The sequence below is a fragment of the Pinus tabuliformis genome, chromosome 1_2 (assembly GCF_031772625.1).
Source record: "Pinus tabuliformis cultivar Carrire ecotype Pingquan chromosome 1_2, CPIR1, whole genome shotgun sequence".
In the NCBI taxonomy this organism is placed as follows: Eukaryota; Viridiplantae; Streptophyta; class Pinopsida; order Pinales; family Pinaceae; genus Pinus; species Pinus tabuliformis.
Genome location: NC_142298.1, coordinates 358,327,110 through 358,348,606, shown reverse-complemented (window position 1 = coordinate 358,348,606; position 21,497 = coordinate 358,327,110). Strand labels below are relative to the sequence as shown.

Genomic DNA, 21,497 nt, shown 5'->3' with positions numbered 1-21,497 from the left:
CCTTTCCTTGTTGTACTAGCTCTTCTCCTGTTGTACTTTTTCTCTCAGCCTCCTCTTTTCTAATCCCACACATGAAGAATGACTCTCTCAAAGTGTCTTTTCCCCCTTTTATGTTCTCATAATGAATAAAAAGACCTAACCTAGGATTAAGGGCTGAGAGTAAATCTCAGCCTCTTGATCAATGGTGGAGATCTAATCTCACATTGACCCCCTTTTCATTAGTTGACCCTCCTAGTCACTTTCATAACATAAAAGGTACCATGTACTTTATGACACATGAAGTAACTTTAAAACATAGTCACTTTAATAATATAAAAGTGTACCACGTACTTTATGACACAGTCACTTCAAAACATAAAATCACTTTAATAATATAAAGTGTACCATGTATTTTCTCATTAGGTAAGGAAAAATCACACGACTTTAATAAACCCATAAAGTCACTTTTTAACTTTATGAAGTGTAGTGCTTAGAGAATGAAATATGCTTGGTTACTTCTATATGCTAGGCACCATCAACGTAGAAGTACCTCCAAGCTACCAAAAACTAACATATACAACAATTACTCTGGATCTGATCCAGCAGATCAAGCCCTAGATCCATCATCAAACTGGCTGATGTGGATCTCCTTTGCTGCTCCATGCTCTCTCCTTGGACCCAGCGCAACTGAGTATCTCATTCACAGCAAACCTGCAATATTACTCATGCATCCCTCTCAATGTCATGTGCTATTGCACATCTCTGTGCCTTGCTTGGCCCTTTTGCCAAGCCACAAGAATGAATCACTCACCCTTGTGCTTATACCTTCCCGAAGGGTGCAATACCATGGATCTACAGCATGGGTTATCAGAATACCATGGGTTTATGGGTGCAAAGCCCCATCACTTAGCCCACTTGCCCCACGCATGAAAATACCCCTAATGCTACCCAAAACATCAACAATCATTAGGCTGCTTCCTATGTTAAGTTTTTCTACACCCACACCTTTCATGATGAGTGTTCTTTGCCTCAGTGTTTACTATTTTCTACGAGCACACCAGGGCTTTCACTGACCAAAATTTTTGGGTTAATTTTTGGCACAGTTGATAGATTCTTCAGATATAAGTGCATTTCTTCTTTGGCATCAGTGTTGAACCTAAGTAGTAACAAGGTGCCATTTTTCCAAACACAGGAACACCTTGTAATGGAACAGAAGGAATTGAAGGGGGGCAGACCTTCTCTTATGAATGCATTTGATATCATTTCATTGTCTAAGGGGCTGAATCTATCTGGTCTGTTTGAGAAAAAACAGGTGTGTTCAATTCTTAGTTTTTTAATTTAAAATCTCTTTTGTTTTATGAATAATTTCTAGTTTTTAATAATGATCTCCTTTTGTCATTTTCTGGTTTTACAATGATTAATAAAAGTAAAATTCCAAAATGTCAGAAATGATAAATTTGTTATATATCAAAAACTCATTGTTTATGGTCTACTATTCAGAGTGCTACTAGGGAAGCAAGGTTCACATCTAAGCACCCAGCTACAGAAATCATCACAAAGATGGAGGAGAGCGTGAAGCCACTTGGGTTCAATGTTAAAAGACGTGATTACAAGGTGAAGTGTTGTATGCATTAAGTCTTTCCAAGCAGGATTGCTTCTGTGGTCAATTTGTCATGCTTATTAACCTCTTTAGTTCCTGTAAATGTGCCTATCATTCATACACAGCACATGTTTGCTATTTAGAGCCGTGTACAAGCTGGTGATAAGGGATGTTGGTGTTTTCGGGCTTGAGAGGATCAGTTTATTGGAAATATTAGCTTCACAGGAAATAACAAGGGTGGGGAGGGGAGGGGGGTGGAAGGAGGAATGGAAATGAAACTCTCCATCCTTACAGGCCGTAAACTCTATATGGCTACACAAGACAAAGACAAACCAAGCACAAACTGCAAGTATGTCTACAGTTTCAATCTACAGGCTCAATCATAGGGCATGGAGCTTATCATCTCTCAAAATATTTCCTCATTATAGATGATACTGGATCTGTTGAGGGCTCTCGGGAATTAAGATCTCAGGACAGGCATTTGTCAAGACTCCCCAGTTTTAAAGAAGCCAGAGGCTGTAAGGCTACTATTACTGAAAAAAATACTTGGTCCAACACTTGCACTGCCTGGCCACTATTTCTCACAACAATGATATTGTTCAAATAGGAAGAACGACAAAACATCTGGCCAGAAATATCCCACAAAACATAATGGTAAAGAGGAAGAGAAATCAAAGGTTGCAAGCTGTTAATGTGAGAAACTATTTACTCCACCCAACAGGGCCATTCAATGCCTAAGATCATAATATTTTAACTCCAGTGATAAACACTGATTCAGCAATTTACACCAACTGTACTATCTTATGTACCATCCAAAAGACAATTGGATACAAAAAAAATTACACCTTTCTCTGTGCAGAATGGTTTTCATTGTTCAAGCATGACATCATAAGAATTTCCCAACAAATTTCCCTCTTTAGCAGGAAGATATCCAACCATTCTTAAAGTCATGTAAGTCTTATTCAATAACATTATGTCATTGACCATTCTTTAGCCCATAGCTTAGAACAGAGTGAATTTGGAAGCACCTCTACCCATCAGGACATGACATAAAAATGCCTTGAACAGAGGCCTCTAGAATTAACAGTAACATTCTCCTGTATGCTCCGAAAATAGAGATACCCTCAAAGTTACAATGCAGCAGCACTCTACCAGCGGTCAACTTATTTTACAACAAAACAATGCAACAGCACTCTACCAGCAATCAACTTAGTTTCCAACAGAACATTGATAAATCATAAGACTGAAGTAATACATTGTACAACCTGAACGCTCCATTCTCCTCCAGATTTCTATATGTAGTACATACCATTCAATCCTTTAAAGGCACCTTAATTCAGGGCAGGAATTGTGTACATGCCACCATAGGAGCTATGAAGCTACTGTCCTTGCATACTTGTCTCCCTTGCTCAACAGATCCATTAAACATCTCTAAGGTCCAGCACAGGCATGGTGAGGCCTTACTACTGAAGAGTCATGATTCATTTCTATCTTATATAGGTTTAGGAATTAGTAGTTACCTGTTAAATCACTTTTATAGTTTAAAATTTGAATTATTGCATTTTTATGTACTTACCTTCCTGTTAATGTTGGACTTTGGAACAGATGAGGTTCCAGGGGTCTGAAACAGGTAGAAAGGGGCATCTTTCTGTAGCTACAGAGGTGAGGCTAGATTTTTTTCCCCTTAAGATTCGACAACTAGCAAGCATTTGTTTTGACATCCAGAAACTTTATTAGAACAGCATTTAAATCACATTTTATGTAACAGCTAGAATGTGCTTAATTGTCACATTTTACAGGGGCCTTTTGTTTTTGGTTTTACTATTTAGGAAAATATTATTATTCGCTAAAGTCCTATACAAATTTTTTGTTTGTAGGTTTTTGAAGTTTCTCCTTCTCTCTTTGTTGTGGAAGTGAAAAAAGCTGGCGGGGATACCCTGGAGTACAACAAGGTAATTGGCGTACTGTTTTTCTTTGATCATAAAGGGACATGTATTTGATAATGACCCATCATTTGACTGGAAGCTTTGGTAAGATACAAAACTGTAAAACTTGAGCAGGAGCATCAATAGTCCTTTTGCCTACTCTTTTAAAGAAGGTGATGCAGTTTTGTTCATAAATGCAGTTCTACGAGAATTTTTCTACTGCTTTAAAGGACATTGTGTGGACATCTGAGGTGGACGTGACAGAAGAATAGCTGGAACTACAAAGGTAGGAAGGACAACTGGAGCTTTAACATGATCAAAGGGGACATAATTGATATGGTCGATATGTATTGATCAGATGGTGTTTTGTATAATGGCATGAATACTGTGGTTCCTTTCGTAAAGAACCAAGCACACAATTTATTTTGTGCTAAGATGGAATAGTTTTATGCATTCTATCTGTGGATATTTGATATATTGATTCTGAACTGTATGATAGTGATGCAATGATTTCTCTGAAGGCCAAAAGAAAATACGAGTTTAATATCAGTGCATTGTTCCAGGGATTTGCTCCTTGTACAGGGATCAATTGCTGTTCTGATTGTGGGTAGGTAGGTCAGGGTCTGACAATGGAACAACTTAATCTGGGGCATAATTTGGTATTTGTTTGCAAATGCACCACGAGGGGCTATGTGTCTAATTACATTTGATTCACCTGTTCTTGAATATTAAAGCATAAATGTCCAGAATTGATGATCAGCAAAATTTCAGTGAGGCAAATGAGCGAAGAGTTTGAATTCGATCAAGAAAAAATTGGTAAATACAAAAAATCAAAGATATACACATTTTTTCATTTAGAAAAACATTTTTCATTGATATATAATAAAGCGATGTCCATACGATGCAAAATATCAATAGATATCCAAAATTTCACAGATGGAAAGGTATCTCTTCCATAATATGAGTTCAGACTCCAAACAGAGAGATGGAAGCATCTGCTTATAAAATTTAATTAGATAGTAAATACTGAAGTCTGAGAGTTGACAGTGAAAAAACTAAAAAGCAGATTCTCCCATGTCTTTGGCTGCTTGACCCTCGAGGTTCTCTGAGTTCTGAAGGCTAAAGGAGTCTGCTCCAATTTAAGCCAAGTAGATGTAGGATCCCGATCACTGATAGTCAATGTTCCTCACTTGGTAGAGGAGGAACTAGCTCAAACAGACGGCAGAACATGACGAAAAACCTCCAAAAAAATTCATAAAGGTCACAGAAAGTGAAAAAACCAAGTAGGTTCGTGTTGAGTTCACGTTGGGTTCACCAGAGGTCGATAAGTGAAGGCAAGCGAAGAGACACAGCAAGGCCAAGAGTCGAGCAAGCTTGTGACAGAAGCCCCTGCTGCAAAATTGGTATCAGAGCCAGTAACCTCTGGTTCTAGAGGTTGGTATTCATAATACATCACTCATTAAGAAAATGGATTCATTCAGGAAATCTGTATCTTTTCGTGAATTAGAAGAGAGTCTTTTGCCATAGAAAACCCACTCAGAGATATGTTTGCATCAAGTTCTAGTCGTGTTTTAAATCAGGCCGAACTAGAATATGAAGAATCACAACCTTCTGCCCGATGGCAACTCCCTAGTATCTCTGCATCTGAAGTTTATGGTGATTTGTCTATCTTTCATTTGAGAGCCGCTATTAGAATAAGTATCAAAGAGTCCATTACCCAGATCCAATAAAATTTTGATAGTATCTAGTCCATTCCTCTTCTTAATCCAAAACAATTACAGGCTGAAGCTAAGAGGTTGAATACAAAGTATTTACATTTGGGATGTATAAGAATCGGGATAAATCCTCTAACCCACCAAGGCTTAAACACCTTTGTTTTAGCCACAGTTAGAGACCTTACGCATAATAAGTACATCGATTCTTTAATAGGAGGTATTGTCGCACCTATGTCAAATGGCCCAGTTTATTTCCACTGCTACCCTAATTTCTCAGTCTGTGTTTTACGAAACGATAGATCAAATCTTACAATTACAGATTCAAACTACAGGATTTGATATGCATAAGAAAAGACATAATATAGCCATACAGACTATAGGATGTTTCAGGTATACCAATACTTTATATCCTGTTGTCCTCCATACGCCCAGTCGAGATTCAAAAGCCAGTGTTGTTGTTCTAACTGATTCAAAGAACCAGAAGATAGAACACGAGACTATTCGATGGGAAGACCTCACATTCCCTGAGCACTGGGTAGTCTCAAATCCCAAGCCTCCAGCGCTAAAAAAGATAACCTCTGCAAACATCCAAGAAAACCAATCCATTGCTGTCTTATCTTTTCCAAGAAGATCTACAATAGATTACAGAAGGATTGAACAAGCCTGCAAAAGTTATCGATATTATCGTGATCCATCCACTATAGATACCGCCTGCTCAAGTTCTAATCCTCGCAGAGATATTTCTTTATTTGAATTTGCCCAACTTGTAAATTTCTCTTCTGTAGAAGTCAAGTGCCCTGAATGTTAGTCTGCGGTAAATTTATGCACCCTTGCTAAATCAGTAATTCATGAAAATCATCATCCAAGGACTGGAGAAGCCCCTCCTTCCACATCAGTCAATCCATGTCCAAATCCAAAATGCTCAGACATTCCTTTTCCACATGAACCTGAGTCTGATCATATTTTGATGATGCATGAAATTGTTACCTTGGAAAATGAAGATCCAAGATTAACAAAAATATTCAGCACGATGAGGCCAACCAAGCCAAAATATGGATTAGGGTATTTAGAACAAGCAAAAGGTCTAATCCCTCCATCCAGATTTGGCCCCATTCCAGAAGATTGCAAAAAACCAGTCGTAATGGAAATGCATAAGTTCTTTACTTTGATGAATCACTGGCTAAAATCTCAAATAAGTTCTAAATGGATGAAAGCCATGTTGAACTGGGATTTATTTACTCATCCTGAAGTAGAACAATTTGGTCGGTCTTATTCTGTTGAAGAAACGATTAGGTTATCACAAGATTGGAAACATTACATGGAAGTAACCAATTCTTGGATTTCTTTTTATGAATGGAAAAGAGAAGTTAATATTGAAGCAGTGTTAATCACTGGGACATCTTCTTCTTCTACCAAACATTCCTGGACTGCTTTAGATGGTAGCAAAGTGGAGACACCATCTACTTTTCCCCCATACAGAGGAATCATAATAGGAGAAAACCATAATACAACAAAAGCAATTCCTCTAGTTCAGAAAGATGATAATGCATTGGGAATAGATGGTAGAATTCAAAAAGCTAGTGAGCAAATTAACTGGACCAATACTGCAATTAAAGGCCTAGAAATGAACACAGCAAAGACTGCTGAAATAAAAGAACAGTTTGATACTGTTCAAGTTTCTCTCAATGAGGTAAACAGAAGCCTCAATGATGTACAATATTCTTCATCAGTTGTTAGATCATATGCCAAAGAATCTTTGAATAAAATAGAAGAAGTAGAAGAAAAAATAGTAGACCACATTGGTACTACTAAAAGCTTAATAACTAGTTTAACAGAAAAAGTTGAAAAATTGAGCTTGTCCAAAGTTGATAAACCAGTTCCTACTTCATTTCTTTATAAAAGAAATATTAAGATTCAAGATCCTGTCAAACCAGTTGACAGATTTCCGACATTATTTCCAAAAGAAGTAGCCCCATCTTCAGAAGCTACAGAGAAAATTACAATTGCTTCCTTATTCAAGGAAGAAGAAGAACAGAAAGAATATGAACCTCAGATTCTCCCTATTTATGAACCTTTGGAAAGTCGGTTCAGTATCTTGCACCTGATATAGAAGGAAAAGGCACACTTCCAGAATCTCATACTTTTTTCCTTGAATCACACCGTGAATGGAATATTGATAATCTGAGTGTTGATCATATTAGACAGTTGCTTGATATGATGTTTACCGAATATAATCTCATGTACCTCCGAGGTAAGAGTGAAATAGAAGCATGCAAAACCATTATTTAGTGTTTTACAGGAACACTACTCGGATGGTGGGAAACAGAATCATCTCCAGCATTATTAGCAAAAATGGAAGCTGAAGTTCTCAAAGATGAAGCAGGAGATGTGATTCACAATACAGATGGCACAACAACAAGCAACATGATTGGAGCTCTAACTTCCATGATATTAGAGCATTGGTGTGGCTGTGAAACAGAGATTGCAGACAAACATGAAGTTATTCTGATGAATCTCAAATGCCACAAAATGTCACAATTTGAAGACTTTCACTGTGATTGGATGCAAAGAATTTATGAAGTGAAAGATTCTAAAAATCTATTATGGAAATAGGTATATCTTGCTGCTCTTCCATCTAGATTTGTTGACTACATCAGATTGCAAGAAATCTTTCAGTTGCCTTTTGAGTCATATACTTGGGGAGAAATTTATTCTCACATAACCAAGACATTAGTCAGTCTGTGTACAAGTTCCAAAGTGAACAGATCATTGGAAAAACTTTCCAAGCTTCCAGACAGAAAGTCCATTTGCAGCAAATATGGACTCACAATTGATGATCCTTTGGTCAGAAAAAGGAAAGCTAAGAAAAGGGCCAAAAAGGAGTATAAACAAACTGCTAAATTCCATAAGTATCAAAGAAAACCCCCTCGCAGGCCTAAAGATTCCTCCACAGCAATAAAAGGCTACTACAGGTATGCCCCGAAGACACATTATTACAAGCCCTCTGATATTCATCTACATACCTCCAAGCAAGAAAAATGGAACAAGCTTACTTGCTGGTTATGTGGAAAAATTGGACACACTTCAACTAAATGTCCAGAAGGTGAAAGAGTCAAAAAAGAACAGAGGCAAAAAGTCCCAAGCTTTCTTCCAAAGAGGCAAAACTGTCAAAACTGAGGGACAATTACATGCATGAAGTGCGGCTCTCGCACCCATAAAACAGAACGATGTCCTAATGTGGTTATTAGAGACCAAATCCACCAGCAGCAGCTCGAAGAGTCATCTCTTGACTCTTACAGTTCTTCTTCATCCAAAGAATAATTACAGGCATATATACAGCCTTGCTCATACTCAGACCGTTCATGCTCAGAATCAGAAAATTGTGCTTGTCACATGTATACTGACGTTGATTCTGAATCTTACAGTGATTCTAGTATTGAAGAACATGATTTTCTCCCACAAAAAGAAAAGATATTGATGGCCGCCACAGAAGAGGAAGAGATTAAAATTCTCTCTCAGATCTGTGCAATGGATGAAGGAGAAATGAAGAACAGGGTTACAGAAGCATTCATGGATCAGCGCCATTCCGGCTCTTCCAAAAATTCAGCTAAGAAACCATTATTTGTTGATGCCTCTTTTGAACGAAATACCAGGTCGTTCCAGAGACACCAGACTCCAACAGACAAAGTTCGCTCACTCACATTGGGCTAGGTAAGTAGAGAAATCCATAACATCAAAATAGAAATCTCTACTTTGAAATCTCAAATAGCTGAAATATAAAAAGGAAAACAGGCTGTAGAAGCTATAGAAGAATCTGCACATCCTTGGGATACAACAATATATAGCAAGAATCCAAATATTGAAATAATTGAAGGGAGACAAGATCCTGTTTTAGGATTCCAAGAAATGAGAATTCTTGCCATATCATACCAACATCATCATGTTCAAGTTAAAATCTATATACAAGGAGAAATGTTTGAATTAACAACACTTCTTGACTCAGCTGCTGATGTGAATATTTTAAATAAAAGTCATTCCACAAAGTATTGGGTCTCTGCAAAAAGAAAAGTTGTTGGGCTAGGCAACAAAACGCTCAAGTATAGAATCTCAACTTTGAAATCTCAAATAGCTGAAATACAAAAAAGAAAACACGTTGTAGAAGCTATAGAAGAATCCGCACATCCTTGGGATACAACAATATATAGCAAGAATCCAAATATTGAAATAAATGAAGGGAGACAAGATCCTGTTTTAGGATTCCAAGAAATGAGAATTCTTGCCATATCATACCAACAGTGTCACGTTCAAGTTAAAATCTGTATACAAGGAGAAATGTTTGTAGTAACAACACTTCTTGACTCAGGTGCTGATGTGAATATTTTAAATAAAAAAAGTCATTCCAGCAAAGTATTGGGTCTCTGCAAAAAGAAAAGTTGTTGGGCTAGGCAACAAAACGCTCAACTATGAAATTCCAAAAGCTTCCATTTGTTTTGATAATCACTGTATAAATTTGAAATTTGCCGTTGCAGAAATTCCAGTCGATTGCATTCTGGGAAATATCTTCTTAGCAACAGTTGAGCCTCATGGATCAACTAGATTAAAAGGAAATAACTCTGGTTATTTCATCACTGTTCCCACTTCAAAAGGAACAAGAAGAAGAATTGAGATGCCCTATATTTCAAACCCCAGAATCTCTACTATGATCTAGACTGTCCAAGAATTAGACAAAGCTGAAGCAAAATTGACATATTTAAAAGATCTGAAGTCTACATTGAAGGTAGAAGAATAGTTAAAAGTTATTCAAGTCAAAAGAAAAATTGAAGAACTAAAAAAGCATATAGAAGAAGAATGTTGCTCTAAAGAGCCAAATGCCTTTTGGCACAGAAAACAGCATACAATCCAACTTCCTTACAAAGATGGGTATACAGGCAAGCCTTGTAAAAGTAGAGCTATTCCTATGAATAAGGAATATCGGGATCTATGTGAAAAAGAAATCAAACAGTTACTGGATCGCAAGCTCATTCGAGAATATGACATTCCATGGAACTATTATGGATTCTATGTTAACGAGAGAGCGGAACAAATTAGAGGAATTCCAAGATTAGTGATAAACTTTAAACCTCTAAATTTTGTTCTTGCAGATAACACTTATCCTATCCCTCATAAAGGAGATCTAATAGGAAGGATAGTAGGAGAAAAGATATTCTCCAAATTTGATCTGAAGGTAGGATTTTGGCAAGTCGCCATTTTTGAAGAAAATAAATTCAAAACTGCTTTCAGTATTCCTGCAGGACATTATGAGTGGAACGTCATGCCTTTCCGATTAAAGAATGCTCCATTAAAATTCCAAAAGGTAATGGACAAAATCTTTAAGCCTTATTTTGATTGGTTTATAGTTTATATTGGTGACATTTTGATATTTTCAAAGAATATCCAAGACCATTTCAAGCACATCCATACATTTGTACAGCTGGTAAAACGAAATGGTTTGGTCCTGAGCAAAAAGAAGATAGAAGTTTTTCAAACCTCTATCAGATTTCTTGGCCATACTATCTTTAATGGCCAAATAACTTTGCAGAAGCATGCACTTGAATTCTCTGATAAATTCCCAGATGTTATCACAGATAAAACCCAACTTCAAAGGTTTTTGGGATGTTTAAATTATGTTAGTAACTTCTACCAGGACTGTGCCAAAGATAGAAGTTTACTGAATCAAAGACTCAAGAAAGATCCACCCCAGTGGTCAGACATACATACCAAAGCTGTCCAGAAAATCAAGGCAAAGGTAAAAACTCTTCCTATTTTATATGTATCTGATGACAGTTCATTCAAGATCGTAGAGTCAGACACCAACGACATAGGATGGGGAGGTATCCTCAAACAAAAGAAGGATGGTGCTGAACAAATTGTCCAGTTTGCATCAGGCACTTGGAATCCTGTTGAACAGAACTATTCCACAATTGAAAAAGAGGTAAAAGTTGCATGGAATTGTATCAGTAAATTTGACATCCATTTGGTAAACAAAAAGTTTCTTTTGTGAACAGATGCCTCGGCCTTACAAAAAGGCTTGACTAAGGATATAAAGAAACCAGGTGAAGCTAAATTTGCTAGATGGCAAGCCCTTTTTGCCAATTTTGACTTTGAGGTTGAACATATAAAAGGTACAAAAAATTGTTTACCAGACTTTCTCAGCAGAGAATTTATCCAGCAACAAGAACATATAATGATTATTGTCACAGAATGGGACCAAAGCCAGAAACAAGAAGTTCTGTGAACAATACCAGATAACCAGGACTGGTCTGAATACAGATATAATTGGAAGCCAACCTGGTAGTTAAGAAATACCAAAGTATTGGATGCAAATCTACAAGCACATACAGATATTCTGCATCTTGTACCAGAAAGAAAAGTGTACCCAAAAGGAAGCAGATGGATACACGACATGATTTACACAAAAGCCAAAACTGATGCACTATATGCAGAAGATGCTCTCAAAAGGGATTTTCATGATATCACATGTATTTGGTCACATGGAGGAATCCGTAGAGGGATCTATGAAAAATATTTCTGTATAAATCGGACCAGAAACCTTACATGGCCCATGCCTACACAATACAGAGATAATTGGAAGCCAACCTGGTAGTTAAGAAATACCAAAGTATTGGATGCAAATCTACAAGCACATACAGATATTTTGCATTTTGTACCAGAAAGAAAAGTGTACCCAAAAGGAAGCAGATGGATACACGACATGATTTACAGAAAAGCCAAGATTGATGCACTATATGCAGAAGATGCTCTCAAAAGAGATTTTCATGATATCACATGTATTTGGTCACATGGAGGAATCCGTAGAGGGATCTATGAAAAATATTTTTGTATAAATCGGACCAGAAACCTTACATGGCCCATGCCTGCACAAACTGCAGCATTATGGCTAGGAGGAGATCCAAAATTAATTTTTCCAGATACAGTATATGATTTCCACAGCTATAAACAATTATGGTGGGACCTACTAAATGTAGACAAGGAAGAAACCCACTATACTAAATTAAAATTTAGCACAACTGGAATAATGCAAAGAAATCAACAATGCGATTGGCTACAGAAATGGTGGGCTGACTACGGAGTCAACAGGACAGCAATGGATCCATTATATCATGAAGCACACTGTCGACTCCATTATGATATATGTTTTGAGTACAACATTGGAGACTATTTTCATCTACCATATAAAACTGTTAATCAAATGATGACACTAGAATGGTCACCTTTTCATGATGAAAATAAGTCCTTAAAAGAATACATGGCCAGACATTATGAATGGCTTGTATTAACCAAAGTAAAGCATCAAATCATTCTAAGGAAACCCATGATTGTCCGAAGAATTTTTACCAAAGCATGGGATGAATTACCATATAAAAAACGTAGATTCCCTGAAATCACTGTGTTTTGACGATTCCCATGGGCTTAACCAATAAAAGCATCCATCAGTGTAATCATGTTGTCCAGTCACAATGACTTAATTGTGGCCAGCTTTTCTCGTGGGCTTATGTAATTTATACAATTAGCATATTTTCTGTAAGATTTACTTTTCCGGACTAGAATCTTAGTGCCGATGTCACCTCGGTGTTACCCAAAAGCAATGATTCCATCCTTTTTTTAGATGCCCTACAGTAATGTTTGCCCCCTCTTTTTCTATAAAAAGAGGGTAAGGCTCATTAATGAGGCATTCGGAGTCTTAGAGTCTTAGAGATCTAAGAAGCCTGTGTATCAGTGTGCACGGCACTGATAAGAACCTAAAGTGGCCAAATCTATTAGAAGTTGGAAGTCAATCGAGTCTATATATTCTTAGACAGAGCCTATGTGTTACCAGGAAGCCTTCGATAATGCTTAGTCTTCTATGAGAAGCAAAAGTCCGATAAATGCAACCATAGTCTATCTTTGAAAGGAATACTCTCTGTAATCTGTGATCTATAATCTGAATCCATTCCTGAGAAATAATATGAGAAGAAATTTCTGCATTTGAATACTTGTGTGTTATTATAAAATGTCTGCTGTGTAGTAGTTGTCTCATTATTTTCACTCGAAGTTCACTAAAAGTTCATCAGAGGTTCACCAAAGGTTTGAAGGGACGTCAGACCATTGAAAGGTGAGGAAGCCGTATGTAAGGTCGCAGAGCGTGAAAAAACCAAGTAGGTTTGCGCTGAGTTCACGTTGGGTTCACCAGAGGTCGATAAGTGAAGGCAAGTGAAGAGACACAACAAGGCCAAGAGTCGAGCAAGCTTGTGACAAAAACTCCTATCGGATATTTTGAGTGTCGATCCAAGTTAGAAACACAATTTGGTGATTTAAATTGTGATTCCTGTGACAATGGTGTATACCCCAATCCAAAAGCCATATCAACACTTAATCTTCCCCCGTACTTTGGTAAAACAGACCATGGTAGGTGGGTAAGTGGATAATGCAGAGACAACTAGGTTTCTTTTGGTTAAATTTGTGGGTGTGATAAACTATATAATATAAACAAAAGATGTACATACATATTTTATACAATAAAACGTGGGCTACCATCACAACAGCCACAAGCAGTAGCAAAGCTCCAAGTTGAGTTGGTTACGCACCAAAAATGGCCACTACATTAACATTTCCCCTTTGGGCATGCTTTGTGTGTGTGTAGTTCATAAAGCAACCAAACGATATCATAATCGAGCAACCCTTGGCCTAGAAACAAGCAAAAGTTCAACAACGTCGGGGAGCAGCGCAATTTTGCATCGTGGATCATCATGTCCTTGTGGGGTTGGTCCTCAACCATTGTAAGAGATAAGCAATTGTGTCAGTGATTCCTTCCTATCTCTTACTACTCGGCCAACTTGATGTTTGGTGCCCCTTAGAGCTTTGTGACTGCCGAGAGTGATCTAAATGTGCTGGGAAGCCTTTAGGTGGCTATCTACATAGAGCATAGGGTGCCTCCCCCAAAACTGAGAAGTTGTTTTAAGCGGGTTACCGTCTATTACCACGTAAACTTGCACAAAGGCTCTACTTGAACAAGCTTGAATGCATTATGGAATTGTCATCCCAAGAGAAACATCTAGTAGGGTGTACGCAATTAAATAAGGCATCGATATTTTTTTTTGCAAATGAAAAAGGGATGTTCCACTCTTATTAGTTGCCATGGAGTTTGAAACTCCACAACCCATGGGAGTTTATCGTCTCATAGAGCTACTTTCAATGATGTGGATGAGCACAAATTAAACATAGAAACACTAGACCCACTCCTAGGGAAGCTTGGCAAGTAGATAAAACTAGAAAAGGTGTTTGAGTGTTTCAACTTAAAGAGAACATCTAGGATGCAACAATCCCAGGGGATTTATTTGCCTACCAACATGAAGGCCACCATTATTAGTGACTATGCAAATAATGTATTTTTGGGTTCCGTCAAAGACTTCAAAATGCTCCAGAGCTTTAAAGGCCAAGTCTTAAATATTGATCTTAATGTCTGGATCTAGTTAAACAAGTCATCTAGTATGGGCTTGAGTCATAGCCACTTGTAACCACATCTAGATTTAAATGTAGCAAAGGTCGTAGATATGTTCCATTTTCTGTCAAATACCAAAGTTGAGAGCCTTGGAGGTCAACCTTAATGAAGAGTGAATCAAGGGTTTTGATGCTATCAATGATAATCTTGTTTAGGTTTGCCAATCTAAATTGATCTTTAAGTTATGATAATGTCATAAGGGTCTTGTTTGTCTATCAATTAAATCCTTGTCCCTATTGCCATAATTGAAAAAGTTGATGATGGAGAACCAAGGAATTTTGGGGAAAAAAATATTCTCCTTGGGCCAAGATTTGTGACCACCAAATAAATATTGTGCTAGATCTTCCTATTGTAACTCAAATTCTCACCTAAGAGGAAAATTTATAACCCCAACGGGAGAGCCAAGAGGCAACTCTTGAGCAAGCCGCCCACTATTACCTTGGTGGTTGTGCCCCTCACTTTAAGACCAAGGAAGAAAGGTTCCTAACCCTAAGGACGTTGTTTCTAAGGGTCAAACCATGTCAAAGTCATTAAGTAATAAAGGGGAACTCTATGATTTGGTTTGACTAAGACAACTAGATACCACCTAGTTTAAAGGTAAAGGGTAAGCTTGTGTAGGTGTGAATAGTAGATCAAATTGCCAAATGTGAATAAGCTTAAGATATTTAAATTAGATAACAATGCTTATCGAAAATTATGCTTGGAAGAGGAAAACTTAAATCTTGCTCAAATTTTTGTATGCCACGAAGTGCTACTGACAATGTGAAACATGCATCCATTTGCATCCATAACCATGAAAATAAAGAACAACATTAACAATTAGAGGGCTCAAAACCATTTAGTTGTCCATCACATCATAGCATCAATGATTAATATCATCATCAAGAGGTCTTGTACTAAAGATTTGCAGTGATAAACCAAAGTATATTGTTGTTATTTTGAACAGAGAGGACAACCAACTCATAGCATAGCTATATCATCCAATAAGCTAGCCAGTGATTATCAATGCATTGTTTAATCATGAGAATTGAACCATGGAATATAAATGTTTTGCTTCAAACATACATAGTTATTTGAATGCTTAAGTTGTGACCATGAAAAAATATTCTAGAAGAATGGAATGAGTGGTGAGTAATTATATGCCCACATCGATTACTAGTGCATCATTTAACCATGAGAGTGTCGATTAAATATAAGCTCATAATGTTAATTTGTGTTCATAATGATCAGTCCTATATGCCAACTACACTCAAAATGAAGTCAATCTTTTATTGAATTTTCTACAACATGAACAATAGAAACCAAATTTTCTAATATGATAATTACTACCTAATGATCTTTAACTATTTATCTTTATACCATTTATATCATTGAGCATTTACATACATAAAATCTCAACAGTAATGTAGTGAAAATAGTAAGATCGTAAGGAGACAGCCATGCACAATAGAGACAACAAATTTTCCCTGGGAAACCCAAACTTGGGAGAAAACCCAACTTTTCTTCTAGGAGAAATTATTCTTCAGCAAGGTTTACAATTCCAAATTGTCTAGAAATTAGTGCCAAAATTCAAGTCCAAACTTCAGTGAAATTTGTCCTTTATCTGCTCCCACGTGTGGCTATTATAGGATAGAGTTGATGATGAGTGAGTGATCAAATGAAGTGTCACACCATGTATATATATACAAGTCGAATGGGTGAATTTTACCAAGGAACACACCCTTTCATGGTGGAGCCGACTTGACTTTCAAGTGTCACCCTTTCATGATGTCCAATAAAATTTCTTTTATTTTAATATCTGTAATTCTTCTCGGCTGACTTAGGAGGTCTCTTGGCATGTGGGAATACCTCCCGATGCTACACAAAAATCAACTTCTTTAACATATATTGCCACAAGATATTTAGCACTAAGTTTAACCCATAAAACAATGAGCACTCAAAGGTATGTTACCACTAGTCTGTTATCATGAGAAAACACATTAGAATAACAAGTATTTACTATAGTGTTATGTGAACTTATGAAAGAGTATGTCAGTAGTGTAATATCCTCTTAGATGCTTAAATCTAAATTGAGGTTTAAGTACAGTTATGAAATTAACCATCCACCATGCAATGAGTAAAAAGAGAAGTTTTGGGATTCATATAAAAAAAATACAATGTAAGCTACATATGATTATGTACCAATATTAAAGCGTGTTTCATTTAGATCAAATCAAGTGTTAAGAGTGTTTGTTATTCACACATATGAGAGACCACACATTCTGCGATAAGTAAATCCCTCAAACGAATACTTATCATATGCACCCAAACATTGCAAGAAAAGTGTATGCAAAATACCAAACCTTGTCTCAAATGTTAAGTATTTAAAAGAGTTGATATATTAAAGTGTTATAACCCAGATTTGAAGGAAGGAGCATAATTTTGCAATAAACCAGAGTTAAGGTTCCTCACAACGGCTTGAAACTAGGTGATGTTTCCCCTTTGAAGCAAGTCACTCCTCTTAATGGTCCAATGATTTGTTTCCAAAGGTGCCTTATATGTTAAATCTATCAAAAGTTTGCAAGAAGAACCAATGGTACAAGACTCAAAGTTAAACAATTCATGTAAACCCATGTACCGTATTCTCAAGTGCTAAAGAGCTGGACTAATAAAAGAAAGGTTGGTGTGCTTAGGTGAGTGTCAAGTGAGATATCAAAATATGATAACATTGATATGAACATGTTCAGATTTGGAAAGTTCAAGTTCAAAACCCTAGACTTCCAACTTCAAATGCAAGTGGTTTCAATCAAAAGTTGGATTGTTGTTGTTATTTTACCATCAACCTATCTTCATTTAACACATGGATCACAAAAATGGCTCAACATTGGCATGAATTGAGAGTAAGGTCAATACTTATGTGTTTCCAAGCATGGATTTAAAGCAACCTTATAGATATGAAAGATTTCAAACAACTTCAAAGTTTCCTTAACATTAGGGTAGGATTCAAAGATTGACACATGAAATAAGACTTGATCCGATGATAAAGGTTGATAAAAGCATGACAAGATCTAAATAATTAATGATATAACTATGAAATACCTTAAATCCAACAACCTAGATTAAGATATCAAACAAGTAAATCCCTAGGTTTCAAAACAAATAAATATAAAGGGAAAACAATGAAGCTTTTTGGTGAAGAAATAGATAGACCAATGCTTAGAAAGGGATATGGGGTCGCTACACAAATCTTAGGTGAAGCTTAGGGTTTAAGATGACACAATGTTGAGTGTGCCAAGGGGGATAATATCTCTAGTGTTGGCTAGGGTTACTAGGTTTTCTCAAGATGGATGGAGGGATAATCCTCTAGGAATCCTACCCAATTGCTAGCAAGGTGATCTCAAAAGTTGGTCGAGGCAAGAGCGGAGAGCCCAAGAACAGCGTACGTCAATGGAATGTAACAATTCCTCAATGGTCAAAACATAAAGGAAAAAGGACTATACCTTGATTTACTCTTCCAAGTGGAGCAAGGTGCCCTTCTTTGGCCTTGTAGTAGTTCTCTAGAAAATTTAGAAAAATATCCTAATCTAACCCTTATAAAATATATACATAATCACCTAGAAAAAGATAGATGCACAAGAACTTTTTAGGCAAGTTTTATCAATAGTCTCTAACAAATGAAAATGAGTGGCCTCCATAATATAAGATGTGAATACAATGTGCTAGCTCAAAACCATGAGAAAAAATCATTAGCTCATCTTAAAACCATGAGCAGAATACAAGAAGTTGGCACAAAACACCCTCAAATGCTCCAAAAGAAGAGTACCCCACTAGAAATGGTCAAATATTCTAAAAAAGTGGCCACGCATGTGGGCTAAAGGGGTTGAAAGTATGTCCCCTCATAAAATGTGTTGATATCCCAAAAGTGAGTGAAGAAAATATCAACAAGGGCCCGGGGATTAGGGTGCCCCTCAAACCAACTCCCAAAAGCAAGGAAGTGGAGAAAACAAGAAATAACAACCTCCATTTGTATGACATCACCCCAAACATGTGGGATTTCCAAGATAGAATCCAATGTGAGATGGAATATGTGGCTTCTCAAGTAGGGCACTCCTTAGATAAAAGAAGGTGGTCAATTGCCATGCCATGCCATTTGTAACCTACTATAACAACATATGACTTTGTGTGACCAACTATTAGGAATCCTCCAATGCCTCAAGAAACTCTCATGTGTGGTTCAAGTAGGGAATAATCATGCTTATATGAGTAAGGCATCCAATTGGGCAACAGGGCCATCTCTGAATGGGCAATGTGTCAACTATGATGATGTGGCATCCTTGTCATTCCTTTATGCATTGTCATGAAGTCTAATGTGATGACATCCATCACAATGAACTACATGGATCTCCAGAAAAGTGGCATGGATCTAATCTCTGTAGATATGGCCAAATATAAGCACATGGATCCCAATGCAACATCATGGATCCTAATGCAATGCCATGGATCCAAGATGCATGGTACACAAATTGCAATGAAAAGTGCCCACTTGTGGTGGTAGATCCAACTTCCTAATGTGTCATTGGGCGGTATAATTTTAGTGATTTCTTCCCATTGAACATAATAAAGGTTAGATTTTAAATTTGCTTAAGTTTTACCATGGGGGGAATAACAATTAACTCTTATATAGTCCTAGGACAAAGTGTATTTTTCAAGTTCCTAAGTAAAAGATAGGTGATGTGATCGAAAATTATGAAAGGGAAGGGGAAAGCTTTATGTGATGACTCTCAAAGTCATGTAATGACATATAGGTCTTATATTTGATCATATGGCTTTCAAGAGCTAGGAATTTCATGTATAAGCCTTTATAGAGGGAACTTAGCATCAAGTTGTCTTCTCCTGGGATTGTTTCTTATTAAACCTTTTTCCTTTTTCTTCATGTGTTTGTTTCAATGAATAGGTCCCCTTTCCTTTAGATATTCATAGATAAGCAAGAAACTAGGGGCAATGGCCTCATAGCAAGGTCAATTCACTCAAGCCTTACATTTTATTGCCTCTCCACCTCTTAGGCTTTCCGGCTTAGTGACTAAGGTTTTTCTTCATTTATACCTTTTGGTGATCTTTTAATAAGTCAAACACGAAATGGGATAGATTTTTATGGATAGGATGGAGTGGAGGGGGCAAGTGAAAAGTGTTACATATGGGTGGAAGATGCTACGTAAACCAGAGTCTCAGTGGTACGAATTGACTTGAGAAATGATGACACTTCTAAAGGAAAATCATGTTCTCCATGATACAATGAGGAAAAAAATAAAAGTATAATACTATGGTGTGTTATCAAATCTCATTTAGAGTTCACCACTTCACAAGATGACCTAGAAGTTATAGCATCACATCTAGGTAAGACAATTGATGCATTGAATATATAATAAAGTATGGTTAAATCAAACTCTACCATCCATAAATGCATATATCAATATTATAGATGGGGGTGGAGCATCCAATATACCATAGTTGAGCTAGCACAATGATATTTCTTAAGGAGAAACTAAGAGAGGTGCTTGAATTTGGAGAGTCTTAGCAAGAAAGTTCATGCAATCAACAACAATACACCCTTATGGGAGTGCCTCTAATGTAGTTACCCTTTGGAGAATAACACTTCCCAAATATGTTGATTTTATGAGATTAATTGAAGTTGTTTGAATTATAGATATCTTATTGAGGAGACTTGTTGACATGTTGGAATTTTGAAATTATTAATGAATTTTGATTGGTGGGACTTCAAAACTTGAACCTTGAATATCATCATTGATATTCTCGCTTGCCAATTGCAAGAGGAAAAGATTGTTAAAGGGACAAGTTTGGGCTTTTGAGCCTTCAATGAATCTTTCATTACTGTATTTGGTGGTTTTGGTTGACCACTAGTGATTTTAAATTGACAAATTACTACCCTCTTCAACTGCAAGAGTACCTATCCAGAGTCATGGACTCAATTTTCAATTTTTTTTGGATTGAGCCCAATAATGCCAAAATCATCCCTTGAAATAATTAATCAATGGCTTTTGTAGTTTAACCATTCAAATGTCTTTATCTATGTCTAAACTAGATGGTAACGCTTGTGCAAAATATTGACTTGTTTATTCCATCACTAATCCAAACATAATGAGCTTATTGATTTTTTGTTTTGTTTTGTTCTTTTAATTAACATTTTTATAGGAGTTGATTTGTCATCCCACAATGAAAACAAAGATGGAGATGAAGACATTGATTCTCCATGTGACCAACTTGATGACAATGTTGGCACTTAGCATTTTGATATTGCATTGGAATAAGAAAAGTGGAATCTCCTTTAAGGAATCTTGCACTATACAAATGGATTGGTCTAGAATAGTTGGTAATATAAAATGTAACTTCCTTATCATATCCAAGTCTTGTTTTTTATTTGTATTCATGGATTTCTTCCCAAGGTCTGATAATAGATTTGAAAAGATAACTCCTTGCTTATTCTTTGGACTCACCTTAAAAAATCTTCATTGATTCATTGTCTATAAGTGGGTCCTTCTCATGATTAGTTAAGAAATCATCAACCACATATTACTTCTTGTATTTGTATCAACTATTAAGTCATTTACATCACAACTAACATCAACAATTTGCATTAGATTATTCGTGTCACAAGTTGTGTCAACCAATATTTTCAATTCACTACTCCTTTCAATTAATCAATTTATCATCCAAATCGATTTACTTGTGAAGAATAATAATCC

General features: G+C 36.6%; 1 protein-coding gene across 8 annotated transcripts in view; it reads left to right on the top strand.

Annotated features, from left to right (window-relative positions):
* Positions 1 to 4,070, top strand: part of LOC149205854 (CBL-interacting serine/threonine-protein kinase 9-like) — a 185,369-nt gene extending 181,299 nt beyond the window's left edge. For 5 of the 8 annotated variants that reach the window (XM_089395186.1, XM_089395188.1, XM_089395183.1 and 2 more), the window contains 5 exons: positions 1,172 to 1,291; positions 1,480 to 1,593; positions 3,185 to 3,241; positions 3,457 to 3,531; positions 3,705 to 4,070. In XM_089395186.1, coding sequence (XP_089251312.1) covers positions 1,172 to 1,291; positions 1,480 to 1,593; positions 3,185 to 3,241; positions 3,457 to 3,531; positions 3,705 to 3,776 — 438 coding nt within the window. In that variant the 3' untranslated portion in view covers positions 3,777 to 4,070. The remainder of the gene's footprint in view (positions 1 to 1,171; positions 1,292 to 1,479; positions 1,594 to 3,184; positions 3,242 to 3,456; positions 3,532 to 3,704) is intronic. The other 3 variants (XM_089395189.1, XM_089395187.1, XM_089395190.1) reach the window with 3 other exon arrangements.
* The last annotated feature ends 17,427 nt before the right edge of the window (positions 4,071 to 21,497 follow it).